The sequence below is a fragment of the Lontra canadensis genome, unplaced genomic scaffold (genome assembly GCF_010015895.1).
Source record: "Lontra canadensis isolate GAN:19392208 unplaced genomic scaffold, GSC_riverotter_1.0 scaffold90, whole genome shotgun sequence".
NCBI lineage: Eukaryota > Metazoa > Chordata > Mammalia > Carnivora > Mustelidae > Lontra > Lontra canadensis.
The window spans coordinates 5,975,580-6,001,464 of NW_022631084.1; the positions used below are offsets into that span (position 1 = coordinate 5,975,580).

The 25,885-nt window shown below is 37.6% G+C and overlaps 1 protein-coding gene across 1 annotated transcript in view; it reads right to left on the reverse strand.

The window, feature by feature from the left end:
* The window catches only part of WDR49 (WD repeat domain 49), a 128,790-nt gene that overhangs the window by 69,703 nt on the left and 33,202 nt on the right, over positions 1–25,885 (reverse strand). The window contains exons 5-7 of the mRNA XM_032836090.1: positions 21,612–21,779; positions 20,206–20,354; positions 5,682–5,915 (exon numbers count right to left, since the gene is read on the reverse strand). Of these exons, the coding sequence (XP_032691981.1) occupies positions 5,682–5,915; positions 20,206–20,354; positions 21,612–21,779 (551 nt within the window). The remainder of the gene's footprint in view (positions 1–5,681; positions 5,916–20,205; positions 20,355–21,611; positions 21,780–25,885) is intronic.

Below are 25,885 nucleotides of genomic sequence, written 5' to 3' on the forward strand. Positions count from 1 at the left end.
CTTCTGTTGGATTTCATGTGGCTTTCCTGGAGAATATTTGATAATATCCATCAAGGTAACAGAGATAAATACTCTCTGACCCAAAAATTTCAATTCTAGGAATTTATTCCACAGAGGTTTTCTCACTCGTGCTGAAAGTTGTGTGTTCAAGGTTAAAAACTACTACGTTATTTGTAATCTAAAATGCTGAAATCACTCCAAGCTAATACAATTTGATACACCCATGTAACAGAATACTGTGCAGCTGTAAAAAAGAAAGAGAATACTCTAGGTAATGAGATAAGATGGTCTCTAGGCTGAATTTTTAGGTGAAAAATCAATGTACAGAACGGTGTTTCTGTGCACAATATGCTATCATTTGTGTAAAAAAACTTAATATTGATTCTTAAATATTAAGAATTATACATATCCCTATTTAAATGTAAGTCTACATACATACCTCTGTATGGATAGAATAGCCCTGAAAGGGGGCTCCTGAAAGTCATAAAAACTGCTTGCCTCCAGGAAGGAAGCTGAGTAGGTAGAGATGGGTAAGAAGAAATTTTCATTGTATACCCTTTTGTCCTTTTGAGTTTTGTAGCATTGAAATGAATTATCCCTTGCAAGCTAATCACATTTAAATATGCACATGCATACGTGTGTGTGTGTGTGTGCACGCACATATATGTTTTGGAGTAACGCTGAGACTAGGATAATTCCCATGTCTCCAACAAGTGACCAGAGCTCACGGCCTTGGGACTGACATGTAACTAAGTACAACCTTAAGCTGACAACTGAAGAAAAGTCGTATTATTAAAAGGAAGGTCACATGGAGCCCAGCAAATAAGGCAGGCAAAGAGAAAGTCTTCATCAGTGTTCATCCGGCTCTGTTCAAAAGAGAAACTCATTGATTTGGGCTTAAATACAAGCACTAAAGAGGTATAATGTCTTGTAAGGTGGAGATACATTTCCTTCAAGCTTATCCACTTCCTTTTACTCAGATTTACAATCACCAAGGGAGCACCCAGTCGAATTGGTGAGATTGTCAAATGTCTCAATTCCCAAAAGACGGTGTGCAGAAGAGAGGACAGGAGATGCATTGTCACTAGAAAATTATAGCCTGGCCCCATTTTTAACGAATGATCTGACTTGATGTTTGCTGTGATAGCATGAGAGTTGGTCCTTAAGAAACAGCACCAGTTTGGCTAAAGTAAAGAAGGGTCTAGTCTTCAAATTTTCAAAGTCAACATCCCATGCTGGATTATGGGAACCTCACCAATGACTTCAGGGGTCCTGCTGGAAGCAGCCAGGCAGCTGCTGACATGTCTCTTTATGTAATCATGCATGTGATTAATTTTACTCTCAGAGCCTGGGTAAAATGGTAAGATTCTGGGAGGCAATTTGTGTATCAAATTATCTAATATGCATATATTTGAACCTAGAAATGCATTCCTAAGCTCCTACCCTAGAGAGATAAAGTCATGAGTGTGAATATATTTATGCACAAAAAAAATCATAACAACAAAATTCTCATCAAGGCAAATGGATCAGTAAATTAGAATACGCATATACAATGGGATACTGTGCTGCTTTTTAAAAATGAAGTAGATCTACATTTTAGATACAAGGAAATATATTCATATATATTATTCTAATATATCAAAAAATAAAAGAGTTTACAGAATGATATTTATATAAAATATTCTATGCAGAGAGATATTTAGAACATGTTGATGATATTTCCTCAATATTTAGTTCCTTATTTGAGCTTACTGCATGGTTTTAATTTCTTATAAGTACATAGTGTTTTACAAAAATAAGTTATTTAAATTATAAAAATGGTTAACATCATTATCTACCAAAATGTGTTGATGCCTAAATATCTAGTCTGACTATAAATATGTCCTAGATGCAAGACAAACTGAAACGTTGCCTATTTCACAGAAACACATAAACTCCCATCATTAGGATGAGAGCCATAGTGATAACTCAGAAATTTTATCTATTCCATTTTATAGGAAACCCACAAATACATTTTTTAAAGTTTCTTAACCTTCATGGGTTTTTAATAAAAGCTTCATTTAAGAATTCAATGCAAAGACAGTTCATTACAACTGCCCCCAGGATATTGAGTTACTTTGATTCTTTCAAAATTAGGCATTCCAGGGACTCCTTCATCCTGTCCCAACTTGTTCTGCTGCTGGCTGTGAGGGCACGCTTTGCTGGGTGAAGAAAAGCACATGCTTTCTTTTAAAAGATGTTGTGGGGTTTAATATCACTTTCTTAGATGAGGGTGCGAGGATATACCAAAAGGCAGGAATATAAAGAAAAGTCACAGACTGCACCAAGTTGCTTTTTATATAGGGATTATGTGGGGTCTCCGCCCAGTATCAAACGAATGAAACATCTATAAAGTGTGGGCAACATGTTCAAATGACAACAGAAAGGAAGGCTTTCATTAAACTCAAAAACAGAGCCTACCAAAAGGCACCAAACCAGATAACCACAGAGCAAGTGCCAGTGAACTTGGAAGGGTTCCTTTTGAACTTGGAATGAGAAGGGGTGATAATTCACCAAACCTAGCCATTGAGCATATATTCGATACTCATATATTTGATACTAGGGAGTTGTGGGAAAATACAGAAGTGGGAAACAAGGATCTTTCCCTTACACCAAAAACAAGAGGAGAGAGAAATGGGAGTTCAGTGTCTGAATGTGAAAGAACTAGAAACGTGAGCAATACTCTAAGAGGGGAAAGAGGAGAGGTAAGTGCGGGGTGTCCCCGGAGACTTCAGGAGCTGAGAAGACCACAGATGAGCTCTGGGACTGAATAGTTATGAGCAGGAACCGAAAGGGCTGTGGAGAGAAGAGGCAGGATAAACAACTATCTCACCTGAAGGGGTGTTCCTGCACAAAGCCCAACTCAGGGTCCCTCCCGCCCATCCTAACTCCTCCCAACCTCTGCTTTCACGTGACCCATGGTGAAAATAAAGATGAAGGAATATCAATAAGTTATTAAGGAAAAAAGTTGCATAGAGCACCACCATTTAACCTGAGAGGTATGGGGGGCTGGAGGAGCCTTGCTAAGGCTGGCCCTGTGGGAGGAAGGAGGGCTGCTCCTGAGAGGCAGGCCACAGCGAGGCAATGCTGGAGGGAATCCCTGCTGTTACTGTTTTCATGTCTGTGCTCCCCACCACATGCTCAGCCCCTACCACCACACACACACATATTGCAGGGTCAGTAAACTGAAGCCTAGACATGAGAAGCTAGCTGCCCAACATCTGCACTCTGATCAAACTCAACGGTTCTCAAAACGTTTGCTCTTGGGATTGCTTTACCCTCTTAAAAATTATTGAAGAATTACAAACAGCTTCCATTTATAGGGGAGATAGAGACACAGAGAGAGAGAGAGACTGACCATGTATCTACCATATTGGAAATTTAAACTGAGCAAATGTGAAAACACAGGAATACAAAAGCCTATTTTTTCCTTTAGCCATCAGAGCAAGGATGTCATCACTCATCATGTAGCCTCTAGAAAACTCCACTTACAATCATGAGACAGAAAGAGTGACAAAAACAAACAACAAATAATATGATGAAAACAGTCTTGATCTTACAAATTTTCTGAAAGAATCTGAGTCCCCCTACGGGTCTGAGATCACACTGTGGAAATTGCTGTTTTAACCTCAAATCCATGCTTTTGCTCAGACCTCTTTTGAAGGTGCTTATGCTATAAGTTCTGTCTGGAACTGCTTCCTTCTTCTAGAGAATCCTGCTACAAGACTTCAGGGCTCTACTCTGTCACCCACCCCAGCCCCAGGCAGAACTGATGATCTGCCATGCACAGCACTTTGCTCTTATCTCTACTTCATTTTACCGGATTCCATTTTTCCTTTGTAAGTTAGTAATGTTCCTGCCTTCCCTTCCGTCATCCGTCAGCCCCGTAATGAGCACCTGCTGGCAACCAGCACCAAGAAGAAGTCCAGGGCCTGAGTCTCCCTGAACTACTGGAAAGAAGAAACTATAGTGGATGAATCTGCTTTCTCATTCCTGGCACCTGGACTTGTTCAAGAACTGTTTTGTTTACTTTGTCTAATTACTCTGAAATGATACATTATCACTGGTGGATGGCACTGTGGGTGATATGGTTTTCTTTGTTCTTAACTGCAGTACATTTTTATAGTGATAAATGCAATACAATGTTGAAGTATTTCTCTGTAGCTTAGCCACTAATAGTTAGGAAACACTTATGCACGAAATGAACAGCTCTATGTACTTTATATACATGTTAATGTTTTTAATTAGTTATGCTCTCGACAGCAGAAGTGAGTAGAGGTATGAACACCCAACTCGGTTGCACAGTGAATCTTCATACGGCTTAATACCAAATGTGCATATTCCATCGTTCCCGGTAAGGTGCATGTATTTGCCCTATCTTAGCTCTATCTTCACGTCCCAAATGTTAGATTCCACATCTTCGTGTCCCATCTCCTGAATCCCTCACGGAATATTGGTCATTTAATGGCCAGACGACATCGGATCTTAACATCTACATACAAACCTAGCTTCTTAACTCCGCAGCTCTCAATTAGCAAAAATGTTCTCCTGGAAATAAATAACATCTCTCGCTTGGCCACCAGGGAGCCGAAATTAACCGGCTGCCTCCGTAAAGTTCAGTAAAACATTTCCGGGGGAATGTTCCCTGCAGATGGAATTCAAAATGGATTATTTAGTAAAGGACTTTTATCTCCGAGAATAACCAGAAAACAGAGAGTCTGAAGCAGTGACATTCATTACTAACAAAGGGCTTTCCACCCTCTCGCGCAAAAACCCAACTACTCATTTCGGCGCGAATGCAGAAGCTTCTGCAGAAGGGAAGGGAAGCATGGGTCGGAGTTATTGTTTAATTGGCCACAAGCTGGTTACGGGGCTCTCTGCTGGGCTCCTGCTGTGCAGTTACGATGAGTCCTGAAGTGATCGAGGCAGGGGGATAAGCTCCCTCTGGTGCCTCTCCCTCCATGACACCACACGCCTGCTCGCCCTGTCCTCTGAGAAGGCCTGTGGTCTGGGCGGCATGTTCGCTCCAGAGGAGCTGCGGCTTCTTCATTGACATTCAGGTAGTGCTCCCGTAAGCAAAGGCTGCAAAGTGTCATTAAAGTGGTGGGGAGACAAACAACACTCGTGCTGCATACCAAGTGGCACCACATTTAACTGAATCATTTTATTACGAATACATTCCGGGCTGCCACTGTGAGCCACTGGTGTAAAATATGCTGGCAAAATGGAGCTCTGCTAATTACATTTCATGCATATTTCAGAACTTTCCACCGGGATACGGGAGGCTGGCGTTCATAAAATAGAATTTTACAACCAGGTTCACTTGCATTTGGCATCAAGACCCAAACGAGCGAGTAACAAACAGAAGTTCAATTACATTGCACGTTTTGTTTGTTTTCGCTGCAATATTGTAATTCCTTATAACTCTATCTGCGCCGCCGTGGTCCCTGGCTGCAAATGAAATCACTCTTCAAATCCACCTGAACACACATCATTGCAGAAAAGTACATAGCTATTAAATCGTTTCTTTCCCACAATTTTTTTTTTTTCTGTATGTGTCCTCAGTTGCCTTAGGCTGAATTAAAGGAATGAGCCTCTGGACCTGGGGACTTGTCAGGACAGTGACAGAAAAGCATCATTACCTGCTTCAAGACCGAATTGTAAAGAACACAAGTGACTGCTTTCTTGTGGCTCTTCACCCTTGTGCTGGCCTCGCTTTTCATTGCCAACAGTGCAAGCTGATTATTAAATGAGATGAAAAGCCGTCCATGGGCTTCGTCAAAGTGGAAGAGACATCTGAAGTCCTGACTTTTGGGGAAAGAGCAAGCTATCCTCTGGATGGACAGCTGGTGCTGAATATCCCAGAGTCTCAAAACCTGGATAAAAAGTGATCAAGTCATAGGAACATGTCAAGAACAATTGTAATTTTTTTAGCCAGAACTGTTTCTAGTTCACACTCAACCCCAGGCAGACAGTTGTTTCCTCCATGGTGCTGACTGTTCATGCTTCTGTCATGGCACATAGTTTTCTTGTATCTCCTTATCCATTTAAATGTCTTCCCACTTATAGTCTTCCCCAGGAAAGGACTGTGTTTTGTCTCAGTCCTGTGAAGAGTGCTGTATGTACTTGAGGTAAGCAGAGTAATACTCCCCCACAAATGTCCAAGTCCCCATCCCTGCAGTGTGTATGTTATTTGCATGGCAAAAGGGATTTTCCAGGTGTGATAAATTAAGGACTTTGAGATGAAGAGATTACCCTGGATGCTATGGGTGAGTCCAATGTCATTTTAAGGGAGATTAGAGTGATGGGATGTGAGAAAGTTTCACTGGCTTTGAAGATGGAGGAAGGGGGCCATGTGTCAAAGAAGCTGGAAAAGGCAAGGAAAAAGGAGCCCTGCCGAAAGAGGAGCCCTGCCAAAAGAGGAGCCCTGCCAGCGCCTTGATTTTAGCTCAGTGAGACCCATGCTGGAATTCTAACCTGCAGAACACAAATACATTTGTATTGTTTTAAGCCACTGAGTTTGTGGTTGTCACATTACCAATTGAAAAGTAATACTGTCTCTTTCTCTAATATATATGATATGTATTATAATCTCTATATAGTTATATACACACATGAATATATTATATTATATAGTATAAAATATGTATTATATACATATTACATATATACATATATATTGTATGTGTGTGTGAAATAAAAGACGGTATTAAGTGAAATCAAGTTCACATAAACCTCAGACATTAGATTCTTATTCAAACACAGACAATCAAGACAAAAGTGACATGCAGATGGTATGAGACAAACACTGAAGAAAACAGGAAGAGTGGCTTTGCAGGTGCACATGTTGTGGCTGTCAGCCATGGTACAAAATCAACACAGGCGGTGAGGGAGAGTCGAAAGGAAGACAGTAAAAAATCCCTCCAAGAGATGCTAACAGGCAAGTTCTAGGACTAGACTTCTTGAGTTCTAATCTTGGTTCTGTCCCTCACTAGAGGGGGACCTCTAGCAAATTTCTTTGCCTCTCCTAGGTTTTGATGTAGTACCTACCTCATCCAGCACTATGAAGATTGAACCAGACTCCATGTCAAGAATCTAGCATGATGGGGGTACCTGGGTGGCTCCTTCGGTTAAGCAGCTGCCTTCGGCTCAGGTCATGATCCCAGGGCCCTGGGATCGAGCCCCACATTGGGCTCCCAGCTCAACAGAGAGCCCGCTTCTCCCTCTACCTCTGCCTGCTGCTCTGCCTACTTGTGCTCTCTATCTCTCTAATAAATAAATAAAATCCTTAAAAAAAAAAAGAATTTAGCATGATGACCAGCATGTAATAATAGTAATAGTTCTTTTATTAAATGCATTTTATTATGTTTTCATTGTGTAAATATCAGAACCGAAGAGGTTCTTTCAAATTAGCCAGTCTATCTTATCCAATGTAAGAATTTTCCTCAACAATCTATAAAAAATGGTCTCTGTTTAGTTGTGAGTGTTTATAACTCCAGAAGGCAGGCAACCCTGCAGTTCTTAATGTATTTTAAATCATATACTCTTTGGGAAAATAAAACGTTCAAAATGATGGTCTATCTCTGCCTCCTAAATGCATGTACCCATATATGTACACAATTTTCCATATAATTTCTTTGGGTACATAGACATGAATAGCCCTCATACATATGTACAGATCTTGGGAATCCACAGGATAGAAATCCCTACAGTATTTTTAAGTATGTTCAGCCAAAGACGTCCTTTTCTACCTCTTGATTCTACGTCTTTCCCTACATCTACATAGGTCTCTTCTACATCTTGTCTGGGGTAAATGATCCCAGTTCCTTTTAACCATCTTACTATCAGAACTCACTCCACCAGGGCAGGCTCCTGATTCTCTCACTCTGTTTGCACTTTCTCTCCTGGAGCGGACCATCATTCAAACTCTGTTTACTGTAAACAGCACGGTTGCCTTTGTCTGTGATCCAAAATCCAATAGTCCTGGAGGGCTTTAATCTCAATCCACCCCTTTCAACCCCAGGTCCTACTCCTCACGGACAGTCTTTTTTAATTATTTATTTTTATTTTTTATTTATTTGGAGATCGCTTCCTTTAACCTTCCTGAGTTACAGATTTCTCCGTTAACACTAAGTAATAGCAGTGTGTGTGTGTGTGTGTGTGTGTGTGTGTGTGTATACATATCATATAGTGATCAAAGTACTCTTATATTTGAAAGTAAAAAGGTTAATTACATTTTTTCCCTCCCTTTTCATTCCCTCAATCTAAACTTTTTCTTCTGGTCCTATTGGTTGTGATACTTTCAGATAATATACTCCCTACACACAAATCACTGCATTATCAATTTAAGGCAGTAGCTCTCCACTCATCAAAATATAAGATGAACACTTGAAGGTCCTCAAGGACGTATGTTAAGCATGGTGCTCAGAATGGAGCCAATATTTCAGGGATGTTCTAACCACTATTAGAGGTTCCGTGACTTCTTTAAACCATTTATTTTTACATTAAGTCATTCCATCATGAATGTTTCTTACCTTGAAGTTCTGACTGTGCAAAACTCTAATACTAACTCTAAAATAATCAAGCCAGATGTCTACCATCCTACCTTCAGAAATCTGATCGATTAAGCCAAGACTAGGATTTTTCTTACTTTTGAGTCAAAGTTTCAAAGTATGACAATATAATCTTGAATCCTAGTTCAATTATATTGACAATTCCTCCCTGATTGGCCCACATATCCCATGAGACATAGTAGGTGTCAACAGGTATTTTTTTAATTGGTTGAACACTGTGCCTCACCTAATAACTAAGTCTTTATCCGGCTCTGTTGATAGAGATCATTAGCTCCGATGAAGTCCAAGAATACAAAACCCCATAAAATTTTGCCTTACTTCTGCATGGCTATTCACCCAATTATAGCTCTCATAATCCTCAATGATATTTTATAAAACTTTTTCAACATCTTATATGAATAATTATGCTTGATGGTTGGGGTAACTTCTCCATTTACCAACAATTATAACAAACTTAAAATGACCTAGTCAACCCCTGCCAGGTAAACAACATTAACAATCATTCTAATCCTAAGAATATATATTCATGAAGTAAATTGTTTTGTTTTGTTTTTTTGGTTTTTTGGCAAGAATTTTTCATTAAGGAACTCATTCTGGTTCTTAAACATTACTAAATTGTTTTTATTAAAAACATTCTGGCACCTCTCCAGAATATGTTTTTCCTCAAAAATATAAATTCTACAAGAACTAAGACCTGCAAATATTTTTCCAAGTGTGTGTCCTAAATAAAAATAGAATTGATAAACTATTATTTTTAATGTGAAAGCCACAAGATTAGACACATCTATATCATTTTCAAACACTCATATTGCTTATAATAGTCATACACTCATTGTTCAGAATCCTGTCTTCTTTAGTATGGACTCCCTTCTAAAAAGTAGAAACTAACTTCATATCAGAATAATAATCTGGGGAATGGTTGAATATAGATTAATAATAACTCAAAGGTATTAATGGACTATAATTTCCACAGAATCATTTCCCACCATGTTGTTCAAATAATTTATATTGCCTTTAATATTTTATTGACATACAGTCACATAAATTAAATGAAAAATTAAAAATAGATGAGTAACAACCTCTAGTCTATGATAGGTTAGTTCTTGTTATTAGCAATTAAAATTAGAAATATGTTTTTTATCAAAATGTGCATGTTCATTATTTTTTCTTAAAATTGTTTTTTTGTTCTGCTTTCCCTTCTTCCTTCAAAGAACCCTAACTCTCTTAATTACTTATCCCTGATCCCATTAAGTTCCCATCTTTAACTCTCTGATTTTTCTCTCTGCTGAGGATGAAAGCAACAACATTGATATATTAACATCAATGCACAAAACAGTGTTCTGGCTGTCATCTAGCAATCACATCACGGTATGTGACCTCCCACATGGTTTTCAGTTTTTTTCCACACTACCACATTCTGTATGAGTGGTTCTTAAACTTGACATTAGAAATACCTGCAGTGCCTTAAAAATCACCTGTTTGGGCCCTTTTGCCAGGCCTATTAAATCAGAATCTCTAAGGATGGGGCTCAGGCATTAGTTTTGTTTGTTTTTTTTTTAATTTCCCAAGCATTTCCTTTGCATTGTACCTTGACTTCTCTACACGGTTTTAAGGTCAATGCTAATATCCTTGAACAAGAAGTCTTTCTCTCAGCTTAATCAATAATATCATGCGGCTTGATTTAAAGCAGATAACTATAATCCCCTTCTTTCCTAATCAGTCTTTATCCTTTTAATCATGACAAATGTCTCACATTAATTTGGTTTTATTAATCAAGTCCTTTGACAAAATGTAACTTAAAAACCTAGTTAGTATTTAAGAAGCATGGATTCTTCTCTTTGATACTCAGGTTGACTTCTGGGATAGAATTAGGCCACAGTTCAGAAAGAAATATATTTAATAATAATTTTCATTCCAGATTTCTAGTGAGGTTTTCTTTATTCGTAGTAGGAAGAATACATAAACTAACAAACACCTAAGCTTAAAAATCACAACTGAAAATTGACACTTTTTAATTTATATTTTCTGCAAATTTTGATCTAAACTGTACACTCTGTTTTCATCCTGAAACCTCAGAACTTGTGGTGTCTGTCCAAGCTCAGCCTTCCTAAGTCCTGTTCTTGAAATGGCGGGCTTTCTATTTCCTCACCATTTTTATATTAAGAGAAATAAGTACGTAAACTTATGATTTAGTATCGACAAAATTTAGCTCTTCACATAATTAAAACAGCATATTATTTTTTGGCAAAACCTTTACCTTGTTTCAACTGTTAGCTATTTAATAACACACAATTATTCACATACGTTAGAACTAAAAATCAGTGGACTGAGACCTGACACCTGGATTTTAATATTACTCAGATCTGTCAGCTTAGGTGTGTGATTTTACCTGTCCATTGCCTTGCCTTTCTCCTAAAGGGGCCCCTGCCAGCTCCGAAATTCTGTCAATTCCGTCTAGAATGTACTAAAGTTGCCCAACCCATTATCTATAGATTCCAAAACAATTCAAACAAATTTAGAAAGGGGCACTGTGAAGATCGGACTAGGGAAATGTAGGATCCCACCATGTCTTCAGTCTAATTTTGCTGAAGAATTATTTTCTGCTCCCATGGGGCGCCTGGGTGGCTCAGTCGGTTAAGTGCCTGTTGGGCTCCGGTCATGATCCCAGGGTCCTGGGATGAAGGCCCGCGTCAGGCTTCTTGCTCAGAGCGGAGCCTGCTCCTCCCTTCCACTTGTATTCTCACTTTCTCTCTCAAATAAATAAATAAAATCTTTAAAAAGAATTTTTTCCTGTTCCTTACAAGAGACAGAATCATTTCACCTAGACATAATAAAACTAAACAATAGAAAAGGACATAAATATAACTGTTACTTTGTACTGTAACTACAGTATTTATAAATAGGTAACTTCATGGATGGGTAGGTACATGGGCGGATGTATGGATAGATAGGGAATCTGTTTTCAGTGACCTTTGTAAAACCAAATGAGCATTATTTACATATTGGCAACACATCCAAGTTTAATTTAGAGTAGGAGGGAAAAAAAAGATTCATAGTGTCCTAATAATGATATAAAAGCAAGGGAAAGGTAGAAAACAGACTCAGATGACTTTATCAAAATGAGACTTGTTTGGTTTCATCAAACACTTACTACCAACTCCTGCCATCCTAGAGGGGATAGATATAAAATGAAAGAAGAAAAAGAGAGAGAGTATATATCAGTAGGGGATCTTGAGGACAGCAGTGCAGCTCAGCTCTCTGGGGTAATCCACAAAAATGGATAGCCTACTTGCAGATGATAGGATAACAGGAACTGATGGAACTGGGTCTCCTGAATACACCTTTATGTATTAACAAGCCTATTTCTTCAGAATTTAAGCCTTTGGATAATCCACAAAAGCATCATCGGTGAACGCTTAAAGGCAATTTTGTTTGACATGATATATGCAAGCAAAAGTATTCTACTATATAATTCAGATAATGTTTTTTATCCTGAAGTCATAGAACAGAGCTTCCTTTAAGAAATATTTTCACCAATTTTTTTTTTTTCCCCAGAACTGAAGTCAAACCTAAAATATTGGCTGGAAACTAAACTCTTCTCTTATGCTAACCATCTTTAAATTGTTACCATAACCATTATCTTCTCTCACTGTTGTTGTTTTGTTGCTGTTGTTGTCGTTTTTTACATTCTTTTCGACAAGAATGAGAGAAGATATATAGCTCTAAGACTCAGATTTCTTTTAAGTGTCTGTATTCTATCACTGTACTTGAAAAATTCAAAATGTTTTCTAGCACTATGAAGTTTTCTGTAAAAATCTCACTGATGCCCCAGTTCAAGTATAACAAATTTAAGTTTAATGAACTCAAGTTTAATGACTTAACTAATACCAACATATTATTTCAGATGCTCTCCTTTTCCAAAACAAAATTTGCTTGGGAAATCAAAACAATTTCACTTACCCAGATTTTTTTTGCCATTATCATTAGTCACCTAACACTAAAATAGTTAACAGAATTTGTCGTAGTCTTCAAAAAAAAAGTTGTCTAATTTTACTTTTCAAAGATCATCATTCCTATTTTATTTTACAAAGTAAACTTAAACACTTTAAATTTTAAATCCTTCTTTTCTTTTCTTTCACTCTCTCTTTTCTTTCTTTTCCCACTTAAGATTTATACTAACAATAGCTTTGAAGGAAATTAGTGAAAACCAGCTAGAACAAGAGAATTCAGGTTTAAATATCATTGCAGACTAGGTTTTCATTGGGGGGTCTTTCTGCTTCAAAAAAACACAACTCTGAATAAGCATAATTTTTACTGCCTTGCTGGGTCTTCAGGGAGTGGGGACCATCTCCACAGGTCCAAAAGAAAAAAAGTGGGAAAAGAAACAAACTTAAAATGGAAACAGGGAACAGTAGGCCTAAATGAAGAGACTGCAACCAGGAGCCTAAGCCTTGGATCATCAGCAAGGTGGAGGCACCGAGGAGAGACTGTTACGATACTGGACAACAGACAAGGAGAATAGTCACCTCAGGATGGTAATTATCCTTGTTTCCACCTTCAGGAACAAACCCAAATCTCTGGAGGAAAGCATCTTCAGTTTAGTTCCTCAGAACTAAAGTTTATAGTTTAGCAACAGCAAAAAATGAGGTGACAATAAAAGGTAGCCAAACATAAAAATGAAACAAGTCACCCTGAGGGAGAACCACCAGAGTAGCAAATACCAGATTTAGATCTCTAAGGATTCCAGATACTGAAATTCTTGGATAAGGACATATAATAATGAAATCAAAATTAAAGAGCTAAAAATCAAAAATCCGAAAATGAGCAAGCACCAAAAAACTATTCAAAATTACCAGGCAGTTTAAAAAATGTCTTGGAAAAAAAAAAATCTGTATTAAAATTAAAAACTCAATGAATGGGTTATATAGAAAGTGGGCACACCCTGATTAGAAACATTCACATTAAAATCAAGAATATGCAAGAATATGTTAATGAAGGCACCTGGGTGGCTCAGTGGGTTAAAGCCTCTGCCTTCAGCTCAGGTCATGATCCCAGGGTCCTGGGATCAAGCCCCAGATCGAGCTGTCTGCTGGGCAGGGAGCCTGCTTCCCTTCCTCTGCCTCTCTGCCTACTTGTGGTCTCAGTCTGTCAAAAAAATAAATTAAAAAAAAAAAAAAAAAACCTAAAAAAAAAAGAATATGTTAATGTGTCTCCTTTAAAAAGTAGGAAAAACCTGAACAAGGAATGGGAAAGAAATTTGTACATGATTTTTTTCTGAAAGACAGCTAAAAGAATGAATAAATGGAGAAAAACAGGGTGTGGTCTCTCAGTATTTTAAAGATGTCAAATATCATATTCAGTGAAATTTCAACCCAAATACTTTCATGAAACATGAACATTGATCCTAAAATATACTTGGTTTTTAAAGGATAAAATGCAGAAGAAGATAGTTAAAATTGAAAAAGGAAAACAAGAAGTAGAAAATGCCCCACCATCAAAATATAGGGGCCTGGGTGGCTCAGTCCGTTAAGCCTCTGCCTTCAGCTCAGGTCATGATCCTAGGGTCCTGGGATGGAGTCCCGCATCGGGCTTCCTGCTCAACAGAGTCTGCTTCTCCCCCTGCTTGTGCTCACACACTGTCTCTCTCAAATAAATAAATAAAATCTTTAAATACACACACACACACACATATATATATACATATGTGTACAATAAAGTTATGCTAGTTAAATGATATGTTATGTAGGAAAAGACAAATAGACTAATGGAAAGAATAAAACACCCAGAAACAAATTCATATATATATGGTAACTCAAATGATAACAAATGGCATTTCAAACCAGTGAGAGACAAATTATTCAAAAAATAGTCTTGGCTATCCGTTTGTAGAAAAAAAATAAACTGCAAAGGTAAACGCAAACTATATATTATTCAACTACAGAAAAACTATTAGCAGAAATAAAGAATATTTTTATAAAAATGAAGTGTAGAAGACATTCTTTTTTTTTTAAGATTTTATTTATTTATTTGACAGACAGAGATCACAAGTAGGTGGAGAGGCAGGCAGAGAGAGAGAGATAGAGAGGGGGAAGCAGATTCCCCGCCAAGCAGAGAGCCTGATGTGGGGCTCAATCCCAGGACCCTGGAATCATGACCTAAGCCAAAGGCAGAGGCTTAACCCACTGAGCCACCCAGGCGCCACTGTAGAAGACATTCTTAAGCAAGATAAAAAATCCAGAGCCACAAAGAAAATAATTTCTTAGACTCAACTTCATAAAAATTTTAAATTTGTTTAAAACAAACAAACAAACAAAACGACTTTTGAATGAGGGAATGCCTGGGTGTCTCAGTGGGTGAAGCGTCTGCCTTTGGCTTAGGTCATGATCTCAGGGTCCTGGAATTGAGCCCCAAATCAGGCTACTTGCTCAGCAGGGAGCCTTTTTCTCCCTCTGCCTGCTTCTCCCTCTGCCTGATGCTCCTTCTGCTTGGGTACTCTCTCTCTCTCTGACAAATAAATATAAAATCTTTTAAAAAAAAAACAACTTGTGAATGAGAAAAAGAACACAAAGTTAAAAGATATATGCTTGAAATAAGTAAAATATTTGTATCATCTATAATGAGGGATAATCAAAATATTTTTCAAACTACTACAAATCAATAAGAAAAAGACAGAGTTCATAAGAGAGGGTATGATTAGCTAATGCACCAAAAAACAATAAATAAATGAATATAAATTGATTTGAAAAAGAAACTCATCCTAATTTTTTATCCATCAGATTCATATGTACACAAAATAGAGGAACACATTAATATTGACAAGACTGTGGGAGAAACAGGCACCTTTACACACCTTTGGTGAGTATACCAATGGGTACAATGTTTCTAGATCTAAATCAGCAATATCTTAAAAGGTTCTTTAAGAAGAACATTCCCCAACAATTGCCCTCCTGGGTATTTACGCCAAGGATATAAATGTATCCGTAGTGGCACCTGCATTCCAATGTTTATAGCAGCAATGTCCACAATAGCCAAACTACGGGAAGAGCCGAGATGTCCATCAGCAGATGAATGGAGAAAGATGTGGTGTATACATACAATGGAATATTACTTAGCCATCAAAAAGTTTGAAACCTTACCATTTAAATCGACGTGGATGGACCATAGGCCTAAGTAAAGTCACACAAAAAGATCTCTAGGAGCTATTATTAAGGGAAAATCAAGTTGCAGAAAAATATGTGTTATGTGATACCATTTACCCAAAAACTAATAATAAATACTACCTTGTATTTGTACACATACATAGGATGGTATATATAATGATATATTGTATTGTGTTATAATTTATTATATATAAATAATATAATGATATATTATAAGTATATAATATATAATACAGTTGACCCTTGAACAACATGGGCTTGAACTGCGCTGGTCCACTCATATGTAAATTTTTTTTATAAATACAGTACTATATATGTGTTTTCCCTTCCTTATGATTTTCTTAGCATTGTCTTTTGTCCATCTTACTTTTTTTAAGACTCACACATAAAACATATAAAACATACAAAATATAAAATAGTTGTTAATCAACTATTTATTTTATTAGTAAGGCTTCTAATCAACAGCAGGCTATTGGTAGTTAAGTTCTTAAGGAGTGAAAAGTTGTACATGACTTTTCAACTGTGTGCCCCAACCCCCATGTTGTTCAAGGGTCAACGGTATATTAAAATATAAATTATGAGACGATATGCACAAGTGTTAATAACAGCTATTTCTTGGGAGAGGAACTGATTTGAAGGGGAAGTGAACAAAAGGAATATTCACTTTTATTCACTACATGCATCCTCATTTGCAATTTTTATGTAAGGGCATTAATCATTTACTTATATATTTTAAACAAAATGAAAACGGCTTTGTTTCCAGATGAACAGAGGGAAGCTGAGGAGGAAGAGTTTGTAGAAAGAAAGGGAAGACAAACAGGTAAGTCATCACACAAAAGGCTCACTTTGTATTTTCCTTACCAACTTTGAGGCCACAATGTAGAAATTGGGCTCTGGGAAAAATCAGAACGTCCAAAGAAGGACTGTTACAAAGCAATCTGATTCTGGAGGCCAAATCAGGGTGAACAGCCCAGAAAAGAAGAGTTAGGAGCAATAGAAGAGCTTAATCAAGCCCACTGGTTACCATGTCAGCCCCCAGAGAGATCTCCCCTAGGCTTTGAAAAACCTTCCAGTCCGGGGCGCCTGGGTGGCTCAGCTCAGGGGCCTGGGATGGAGCCCTGCATCAGGGTCTCTGCTCATCAGGGAGCCTGCTTCCCCCTCTGTCTCTCTGCTTGCCTCTCTGCCTACTTGTGATCTCTGTCTGTCAAATAAATAAAACCTTTAAAAAAAAAAAAAAAGAAAGAAAGAAAAAAAGAAAAAGAAAAAGAAAACCCTTCCACTCCCCATGGTAATTTCTCCTCCAAATCCCCAAGTTACTGTCTCCCAGCAGGGCCTTGTCATCAGTGAAAGTCTAAAAGTGCAAAGCAAAGTACATCATACCATTTAGTATGATGCCAACTTCTATAGGGAAAATTTTATTTAATCATCACTGCAAAATAGTAACAGACCAGTCTTCCAAAAAACAACTTGAGTCTCAGATCATTTTTGGAAAAATTTATTTAGCTCTAGATTGCTTTGGTCTGAAATTCTCTAATACAGCAACTTACTGACCAAAGTATGATTCATTCAAAGGCTCTTTGAAAAAAAGATGTGCTCTTTCATTTTCTCTGTTCCTTAACTTAACCCTAATTCCATAAAACATCCAAAAGAATTGTACAGCAATAAAGCAAAGGCTTAACCTGATTGCAGAAAGCCCTGTTGTTTGTTGTAAAGACATAAAGATGATGATTACTATGCCTTTATCAAAGTGAAATGGATTTAGACTAATGTAAAAGACAGCATGACAAGCTTTATTATAATGCAATCGTTTACATGTCAAAGGAAAAACAGAATGATAAAACAGCTTTGGAAGAGTCTAGGTAGTCTTAACATTGAGGATACCTATACACAATCCATTCTGACTCTAATGACTTTTTTTTTCACTTGCTTTTAAAGTGATTTAAAAAAAGAAACAACAACAAACTTTTGTGCACTAAAACTGCAGTGGTTAACTGATGTCAGCCTGCTGTGACCAACTCAAAAGATCTCAAGGAGAAATACAAAACAAGAAGAATCAGAAAACCAGGTAAGCAGAAGCATACAGGCAATATTTTTGAAAAATCATATATGATAGAAACATAAGGTATTAAGATGACCTAAGGGGTCTTTCACAAGTGAATGTGGGGATCAGCAAACCTTAATTTTACACCAAACAAATTATATCTTCTGACGCAATTATACCTTGGAGACCTACTTTTGAGTACATGTGCCCCTTCCTCTTTTCACATATAATCCCCTGTAAACTGACAAACTTTGGAGCAGTTCTTTAGAACAAGTTGATATAATGTCTCCCAAGCTATAGTCTTCAGTAAAACGAATAAAACATTTACTAACCTACTTTAAGAATTTTTTTTCAGTGAACACTTTCATGGAATTCTATAATGATAAAATACCTGGTTTGTTGTTTTTTTGTTTTTGTTTTTGTTTTTGTTTTTTTTATCTGAGAAAGATTCATTCACTTAAGATTTACAGAGAATGTGTTTGGCACAATCCAAAAAAGATACAGTCCTTAACCTCATGAATCCTAACAATTAGTTGAATTACAGTATTTTATATGTTATATTCAACATGTGTTTAGTGTACATTAATATGAGCTATGTCCCAGGAAACACACACACAAAAATGAATTCAACCAATATTTTTTGCTTTTAAGGACTCAAAATCTAGTGAGAGATACATATATAACCTTTGAGTATACAAAACCCATTATGTTAAACTTGGTACTGGCAGTTATAACAAAGTGCTCAAAGATCTCAAAAAATAAAACAACTAAATGTGACTAAGACATTTAAAAAGTTTTCAGTCTGAACCTTTTGGTACTTTAGATTCATAGTGATATGTCTTCACTTCAAACTGTCAACATATAACGATTGAGCAAACAGGACAAGGTGCCAGGCACTGCGATGGATACCGAGTATTCAAACTGAAAAGATATCACCCCTGGTTAAGGAAGCAAACCAACAACTTTGATACAACAGGATACATGCTCTAATGAGAGACACACAAGGGCAGTTGGAGTGCAGAGGAGGAAACAGCTAGGTCTGTGTGAAAGACTCCAAAAAGTCTGAAACTTTGAGGATAAACAGGCATTTGCCAATTGATCATCAAGGAGCGGGAACCAAAGGCAGAAGGAAGAGCTTGCTGCTGAGCGGTGAGGCAGCATGGCAGGGAGAGCCAAAGGTACGATATGGCTGGAGCATTAAATGAATAAAAGAGAAAAGCAGGAAATAAAGTAGGGCTAACAGACTGAGGGAGGGCTTTGTACAAAAGTTTAAGAATTCTGGAGTTGATATTTAGACCGAGAATTAGATGAAGTGCTAAAACAGTTGGTTTTGGTTTTTGGTTTTTGGTTTTTTACAAACCACTTCACTAGCAGGGTAAGGGGTAGATTAGAGTCAGACAGGTCTGAAAGTAGGGAGACAGTTAGAAAAACTTTGCAAAATTTTGGGCAAAAGAAGATGAAGTTTTGAATTAGAACAGTGGAAGCTGAGAGGTGAGGCCGATAAACATATTTTGATGATAGAATCAACCAGAATTGAGAGAAGATTTACACAACAGGTGATAGAGTAAAATAAGCAAGTTTGGCAGGATTTGTGGGTGGGGGGGAGCTAAGGAGTCAAAGATGAGTTCCTATTTAATTTTTATATATACACATATTGCTTTAGAATAAAATAAAAAGTCAGATTCACTGTAAGTCTCAGAGGCTGTCCTTCTTCTCTTACAACAGAACATCTTGAAATCTAGCATATGTTACCTGGATCTATAAAAATCAAGCATTATGGAAAATGAAAGTTTTACAGAGAAACAAGTGACAAGATTATGAGAGATTAAAACTACCTGGTTCTGGTACCATGTTTTTTCCCCACCATATTTAAGATATCCCATAAATATCTCCAAAGAGAAATGGGCTGATATACATAACTGAAATGTTCTTAATATACCTGATAGTCTTCAGATTAACTTTGATATCTAAACTACTGAGTTTCCTCAATATCAAAGCAACCATAGCTAATTAGCTGTGCCTCTTCCATGTCTTACCATTACCAAACAACACTTCCTCATCTCCATTTGTTTTTTCTATTGAATAGGTGAGAACTTTGGAAACTCTCAACATGTAACCTTTTAAGAATACAGTTATAAGGATTAAATCCATGAGTATACAGTTTAAAGTTTTTTAATGAAATACTTTGTTCAGTTGCCCAGGACTATGCTTAAGTTACCATAAATATCTTTTCCAAGTATAGATTTCTGAAGCCATAGTATTTAGCCAGTGTATTTTAAAAATCCACACCATCCCTCAGAGGAATTCAGGAAGGAATTAGGTAGATTTAGGTAGATTTAGGTAGGAACTGAGGAGGAAGAACTAAATAAATTAAATGTACAATGTTACTTACTTTATCTTTGGAGAAGCTAAAAAGTTGTTTTCTTGCAGCGAAGAACTGGACAGCTATTACACTGGCTGAGTGACCCCAAAGGATACCAACTGGCTTAGAGACAACATAGGGGTTCCAAAGACAAACTTTTTTGTTGATGCCAGCAGTTGCTAATCAGAATTAGAAGGACAAAAAGTGGTGTCAGTAATACGAACAACCCACACAATTCCTATTTTGAAATGAATGTATGTTCACATATCTGGGGGTTGAGATAATCAATGAGTCAATGAAATGGTTGATATTGGGGTCCTTTCAAACTCAGTTGGCTAACCCAGCCTGCTCTAATAGGTCTCTAATTCTCTTTTGAAAGGTGGATAGTGGCGTATTCGTGAGTTCATATTCAAGGTATCTTCTACCATGATTGTCAGGCATGATCATTAGAGATTTTAGGGACTCGGCCTCAGTAGCTGATATCGCTACTCTTTCTATGAGTAATTACTGAATGAGGCTTAAATTAATATGACCCATTCCAAAGGCCGTGTATGTTCATTCTCTGTCACTACCCTATTAATTTTTAATACCTCATTTTTACAATGCTTGAACTAATACATAGATAGACATTATATAACAAATTAACAGCTTTCAACATGTCACATAATTTAGGTAGTTAACCTTGAAGACTTTACAGCTTATTTCTTCACCTAACATGTAGTCTTTTGTATCCAAAAAAGAAACTCTCATTTTAAGCTAAAATTCAGGTAATCTGAAAATGCGCAAAAAGCACTGGAGGTTGTATCCTGAAAGAGGAGAAACGTCTTCCATTGCCTTTCCGGCGCATATGCATTCCCGGTGGCGGCAGCAGCGCTGGCAGCGGGGGCCGCCACACGTGGAGCATTTGGTGGTGTCAGAAAGATGGCAGAAGAGCAGACAGGGCACCAAAACTGTCTTCTTCCTCTGTACCATCTTACACCCCCACAGATTCTTTTTTTTTTTTTTTAAGATTTATTTATTTGACAGAGAGCAATTACAAGTAGGCAGAGAGGCAGGCAGAGAGAGAGGGGGAAGCAGGCTCCCCGCCGAGCAGAGAGCTTGATGTGGGGCTCCATCCCAGGACCCTGAGACCATGTCCTGAGCCGAAGGCAGAGGCTTAACCCACTGAGCCACCCAGGTGCCCCACCCCCACAGATTCTAATAAAAACACTAATAAAAGCATTGGGGCACTTTCTCATATTTTCACCCCCATGTAGTTGCTACGTGCCGCTTGTCCTAATGCATCATTATCAGACATTCTCTGGCAATAAAATGTGAGCTGTTCGAGTCGGTCTCTCTGGCAATAAAGCAACAAGGTGGAGTGGCTCCCTGCATACCAATATGCATCCCAGACTATTTATGAGGCCCTCATAGTTATCATGATTTATTTTACATACCAATTAAATTGAGCTGAGAGTGGTAATCAAAAGCATGAATGCCCTCGGCAACGTTGAAGGATGTCATTTTAAGATGCTTTTTTGATTTCTCTCTCCAAGCCAGCACCACCGTGTTTGTATTGCTGGTCGTACTGGAAATGAGAGCATCTAAAGATGCATCGTAAGTAACTGATAAAAAAAAAAGAAAGAAAGAAAGAAAAGGATCTTCAGTTGGTCTCTCACAAAACATGAGCAAAATAGAACTGTTTTAATACCTGAAGTCAAAAACGAACCCAGATTTTGATCACACAGCCTGATGTGAGGGGAATACCTCACTAATGAATGCCTCACACTCCTCCATTAAAGAATTTAAAATGAGAAGTCACAGCTAAGTCTACATTCAGACATTTTACCCAATCTCAGGATGCCTTGAAATTTTTTTCAGTGGGAACACATGGCAGGAAACATTAGTCACAATAATCATATGGGATTCTGGAGATTTAAGATGAGTAACTGGCCAAATTCCTGGGTTCTGCCTCCTGGATCTGAAACAGGCAAACCGGGGCTTATCAGCCATCTGCTGCTCCCTGAGGTCCAGCTCATGCCCAAACCATGGTTTATTTAAGTCATGACTGGTCTAGAATGTTAGAGGGGGATTGCCAGACCTCAATGCCTGGCACAAACATGGCCAGACTCAAGCAAATGGCTGTTCCTACATCCTCGATGACCCAACACCATCTTCTGGGGAGCAAAATTCCATTCCCTGACCAAGGAAGGTGATCTTGCTGCCTTTTGTCAGGAGGATCTTTCCATTTCTATCAGACCCACTGGCTCCAAAAGGCAATTAGCTCTTATCCTCTAGAAGAGTATTCTTATCTCCTCCTTCTTTTTTCTCCATCCTTTACTGTAATCTGTCTTTCTTTCAAAAGAGAAAGGGAGAGAGAGAGAGAGAGAGAGAGAGGAAGGAAGAAAGGAAGGAAGGGAGGGAGGGAAGGACAAACCTAAGAAGTGATCAGGTCCTATAAAGATGAGCCCTCTGAGCCTCTGAGCAATTAATTTCCAGGTCATAAAGGTTTCTGAGCACCAGCTGCTGCCCTGTTGCTACTTTACAGGAAGTCCCAACAGTCTGAAATCTGATGACAATTGTTGTCATAGGAAGCAACCTCACTGAAAATACTCCCTTTGTTTACAGAAAATGCTGAAGGTTATTGCAACTTCAGTGAAGCAATATTATAAGATCTAAAGTGTATAACAACACCATAATTATATCTTCCAATCCATGGAAATTTCATAATATCATTACAATACAATCAAAATAAAGTATTTCCACCCAGAAAATTACTTTGTCCTGTGTTCCCACATTATATCCAACTATCATCTTCATTTCGAGGCTATAAAGAAAAACATATAAAAAACTACATTCTGCTCTGGTATTCAAAGTATTGCTTTTAGATTTGAATCTGCAGGCTACCAAGTGACATTTATGGGCCCGCAGTGTTACATCTCGGAGGCTCAACAATTCACACTTTTATTTCTAGACCAAGATATAACTTGTATCTGATTCGATTGTGGAATGCCAGAGCTCCTGAGAATGTCTGAGTAAGAAGAGGTGACGGGAAAGCCATTTCCTTAAAATCAAATTATCTGATCAATAAAAATGTGTTCCTCACTTCTGGAAGACAGCAAAAGGTTATGATGAAAAATTTTTAAAATATCAAGTGAGGGAATGGGCTGAACTGATAAAATAAAATGATTTGTTTTTAATACTCTCAGTGAGTTTGAAGATTGGTAGAGGAAAAAAATTTTTTAATTACTTTTAGATAATATTGTGAGGGAAAAAAAAGACAACCTGATCATGTCTCTCCATTAAGATGCTCACTTTCCATGCTTCCGCTCTTGGCCACTTAGTCATAAAAAAGGCATTAAGGGGACTGCCGTCGATCCCTCTCCTCATTTGTGCTGTTGAAATGACCCCGCGTAATGACAATTAGGTAATGTGGGAAAAGTGATTTGAAAATGAAAAGTGATACCTGAAAACCAAGTAAGTAATGCTATTAGGTGACGCTGGAGTAAGCTTGAACGAGGCCACTCTGTGTCATCTGCCAACAGGTAGAAGCTGGAGCAGAGTAGAAAATTGGGCCATTTCTAACTAGCAGTTCTTATGATCATTTTCCAAGCCTTTTTGCTTTATGAGTCGCAGGAATTAGGAAAACACCCTACCTTGAACTTTCTTGATGTTCTTTTGCTTGAGGGCGTTTGTTTTCGGTTGCATTTCTTACTTCGAAGTTGAAGTCCCACTCTCTGAGACCACCACAGGGCCCTCTACATTCTGAGCAACTACCATCTCAAGAAGGAAAGATACAAAGAATAACCCTCTCTATTTCATTTTAAAAATCAAAATGCATCTAATTCAGTACTGCTGAGCACCTTACAATAATGCAACTCATTTAATAACTTCTCAAAATACTGATTCGACCCATGTTCATGATACAAATAAATCTTCACCTTCTACCATGCTATTAAATGAGCTGCAGGAAGAGACCTCTTTCTTCAAACCTAGGCCACCAGCCCAAAGCTCTGATTTCAACTGCTTTAAACATAGCAAGAGAACTGGTAGGAAGGACACGGGGCTCTAGCTAACTCAGGGATGTACCATCTTTTTGTCTAGACTCATTTAGATGCAGGGGAGTGGAACAAGGCACAACAAGATGCTAAATGTAATTTCTATTCCAAACTTGGTCTCTATCGATTGTGAAGGCTTCCTAAGGAAATGTGATCTGGGATCTGTACTCTAAATTCTCTGGTACACCTGCATTAATTAGTGCAGCAATTACTGATTTGGGTATCAGTCTAAACTGTTTTGTACCTTCTCCTAGCCATGGTCAAACAAAGGGGACAAAACACCTTTCAGGGGCATCTGCCTTCGACTCAGGTCATGATCCCATGGTCCTGGGATCGAGCCCCACTTCAGGCTCCCTGCTCAGCAGGAAGCCTGCTTCTCCCTCTCCCATTCCCCCTGCTTGTGTTCCCTCTCTCATTGTCTCTCTCTCTGTCAAATAAATAAATAAAATCTTTTTTAAAAAAACCTTTCAACATAATAAAAAAGAAAATCAACGGTTTTTATTATTGGCAATTTAGTGCTCACATTTTTAGAAGCTACACTTCTAATCTATAGTGCCCAAGGTTTCCAATGACATTGTCTATATGAGGAGGCAATTATCTAGGACCAAAAAAGGGAAAACTTCTCTGAGATTCAGGACACTTGTGTCTTTCCACTATTACATAAAATCTTGGTCCTTACCTTATAAGCACTTCAGAATGTAATTATTTTTCTATTAAAATATGACACAGAACTACTCAGAAAAGATGAAAACATTTCCCCTTCAAATTTTTAAAAAGAAATCTGAACCTTATCTTAAAGCAGTAACCTAATACTCTTATGTCTGAAACTAAGTTTTTCCGTTGACATTTCAGCTTTATAAATATTTTATCCTTAGCATACTTGCATACTACTTACATACTTGCTCATGTATTTCTTTCTTTCCTCAATTGTATATTCTTTCCTCACACTAAGAATAAAATCAGCCAAAATATTTCTTGAGGAGTTCTAAGAATATCAATTCATGTTGCTGGGGTTAAAAAAAAAATACATATATATATATATATATATATATATATATATATAGACACACACACACATAAGCACACACACATACATATATATCAAATGAAACCAACCATTGGTTGCTTACTCCCAGTAGGATCAGTCTTGTGGAGCAGGGAGCATACATAGTACTAAGCCCACTGTTCTATTTTTGACTCCTGCCCTTCTCTTTCTCCCTGCTTCCTCATTTCAACATTTCTTTCCTTCTCCTCATACTGAAATAACTGAGCTGCAAACAAACAAACAAAAGTTGTATTTAAGTTTCTAATCTCTATTGCTAAATCTGGAAATGGGCATTCATTCACTGATTAGGACTGATGTGTGTCCTCCTTTCAAAGGTGCCAGGAGAACTCTAAAAAAGCTAAAATTTGAAATAAGAGAAAATCTTATAAAAACTCTTCACCTTTCTATATTCTGTACTTTCTCCTTTTTAAATTATCTTCTCTATTCATTTTCCTCAATATCCATTCATATAGTATTATTAAACTAAATATTTATAATTTTTTTACCCCAATCACTTTTTAACCATAAATAACCCCTTATTTAACAAAATTCATATCTATTAATATTTAGCAGAATTTCTTTTGGTATCTCCCTTTTCTTTTGCAATATTTTTCAATAGTATTTATCC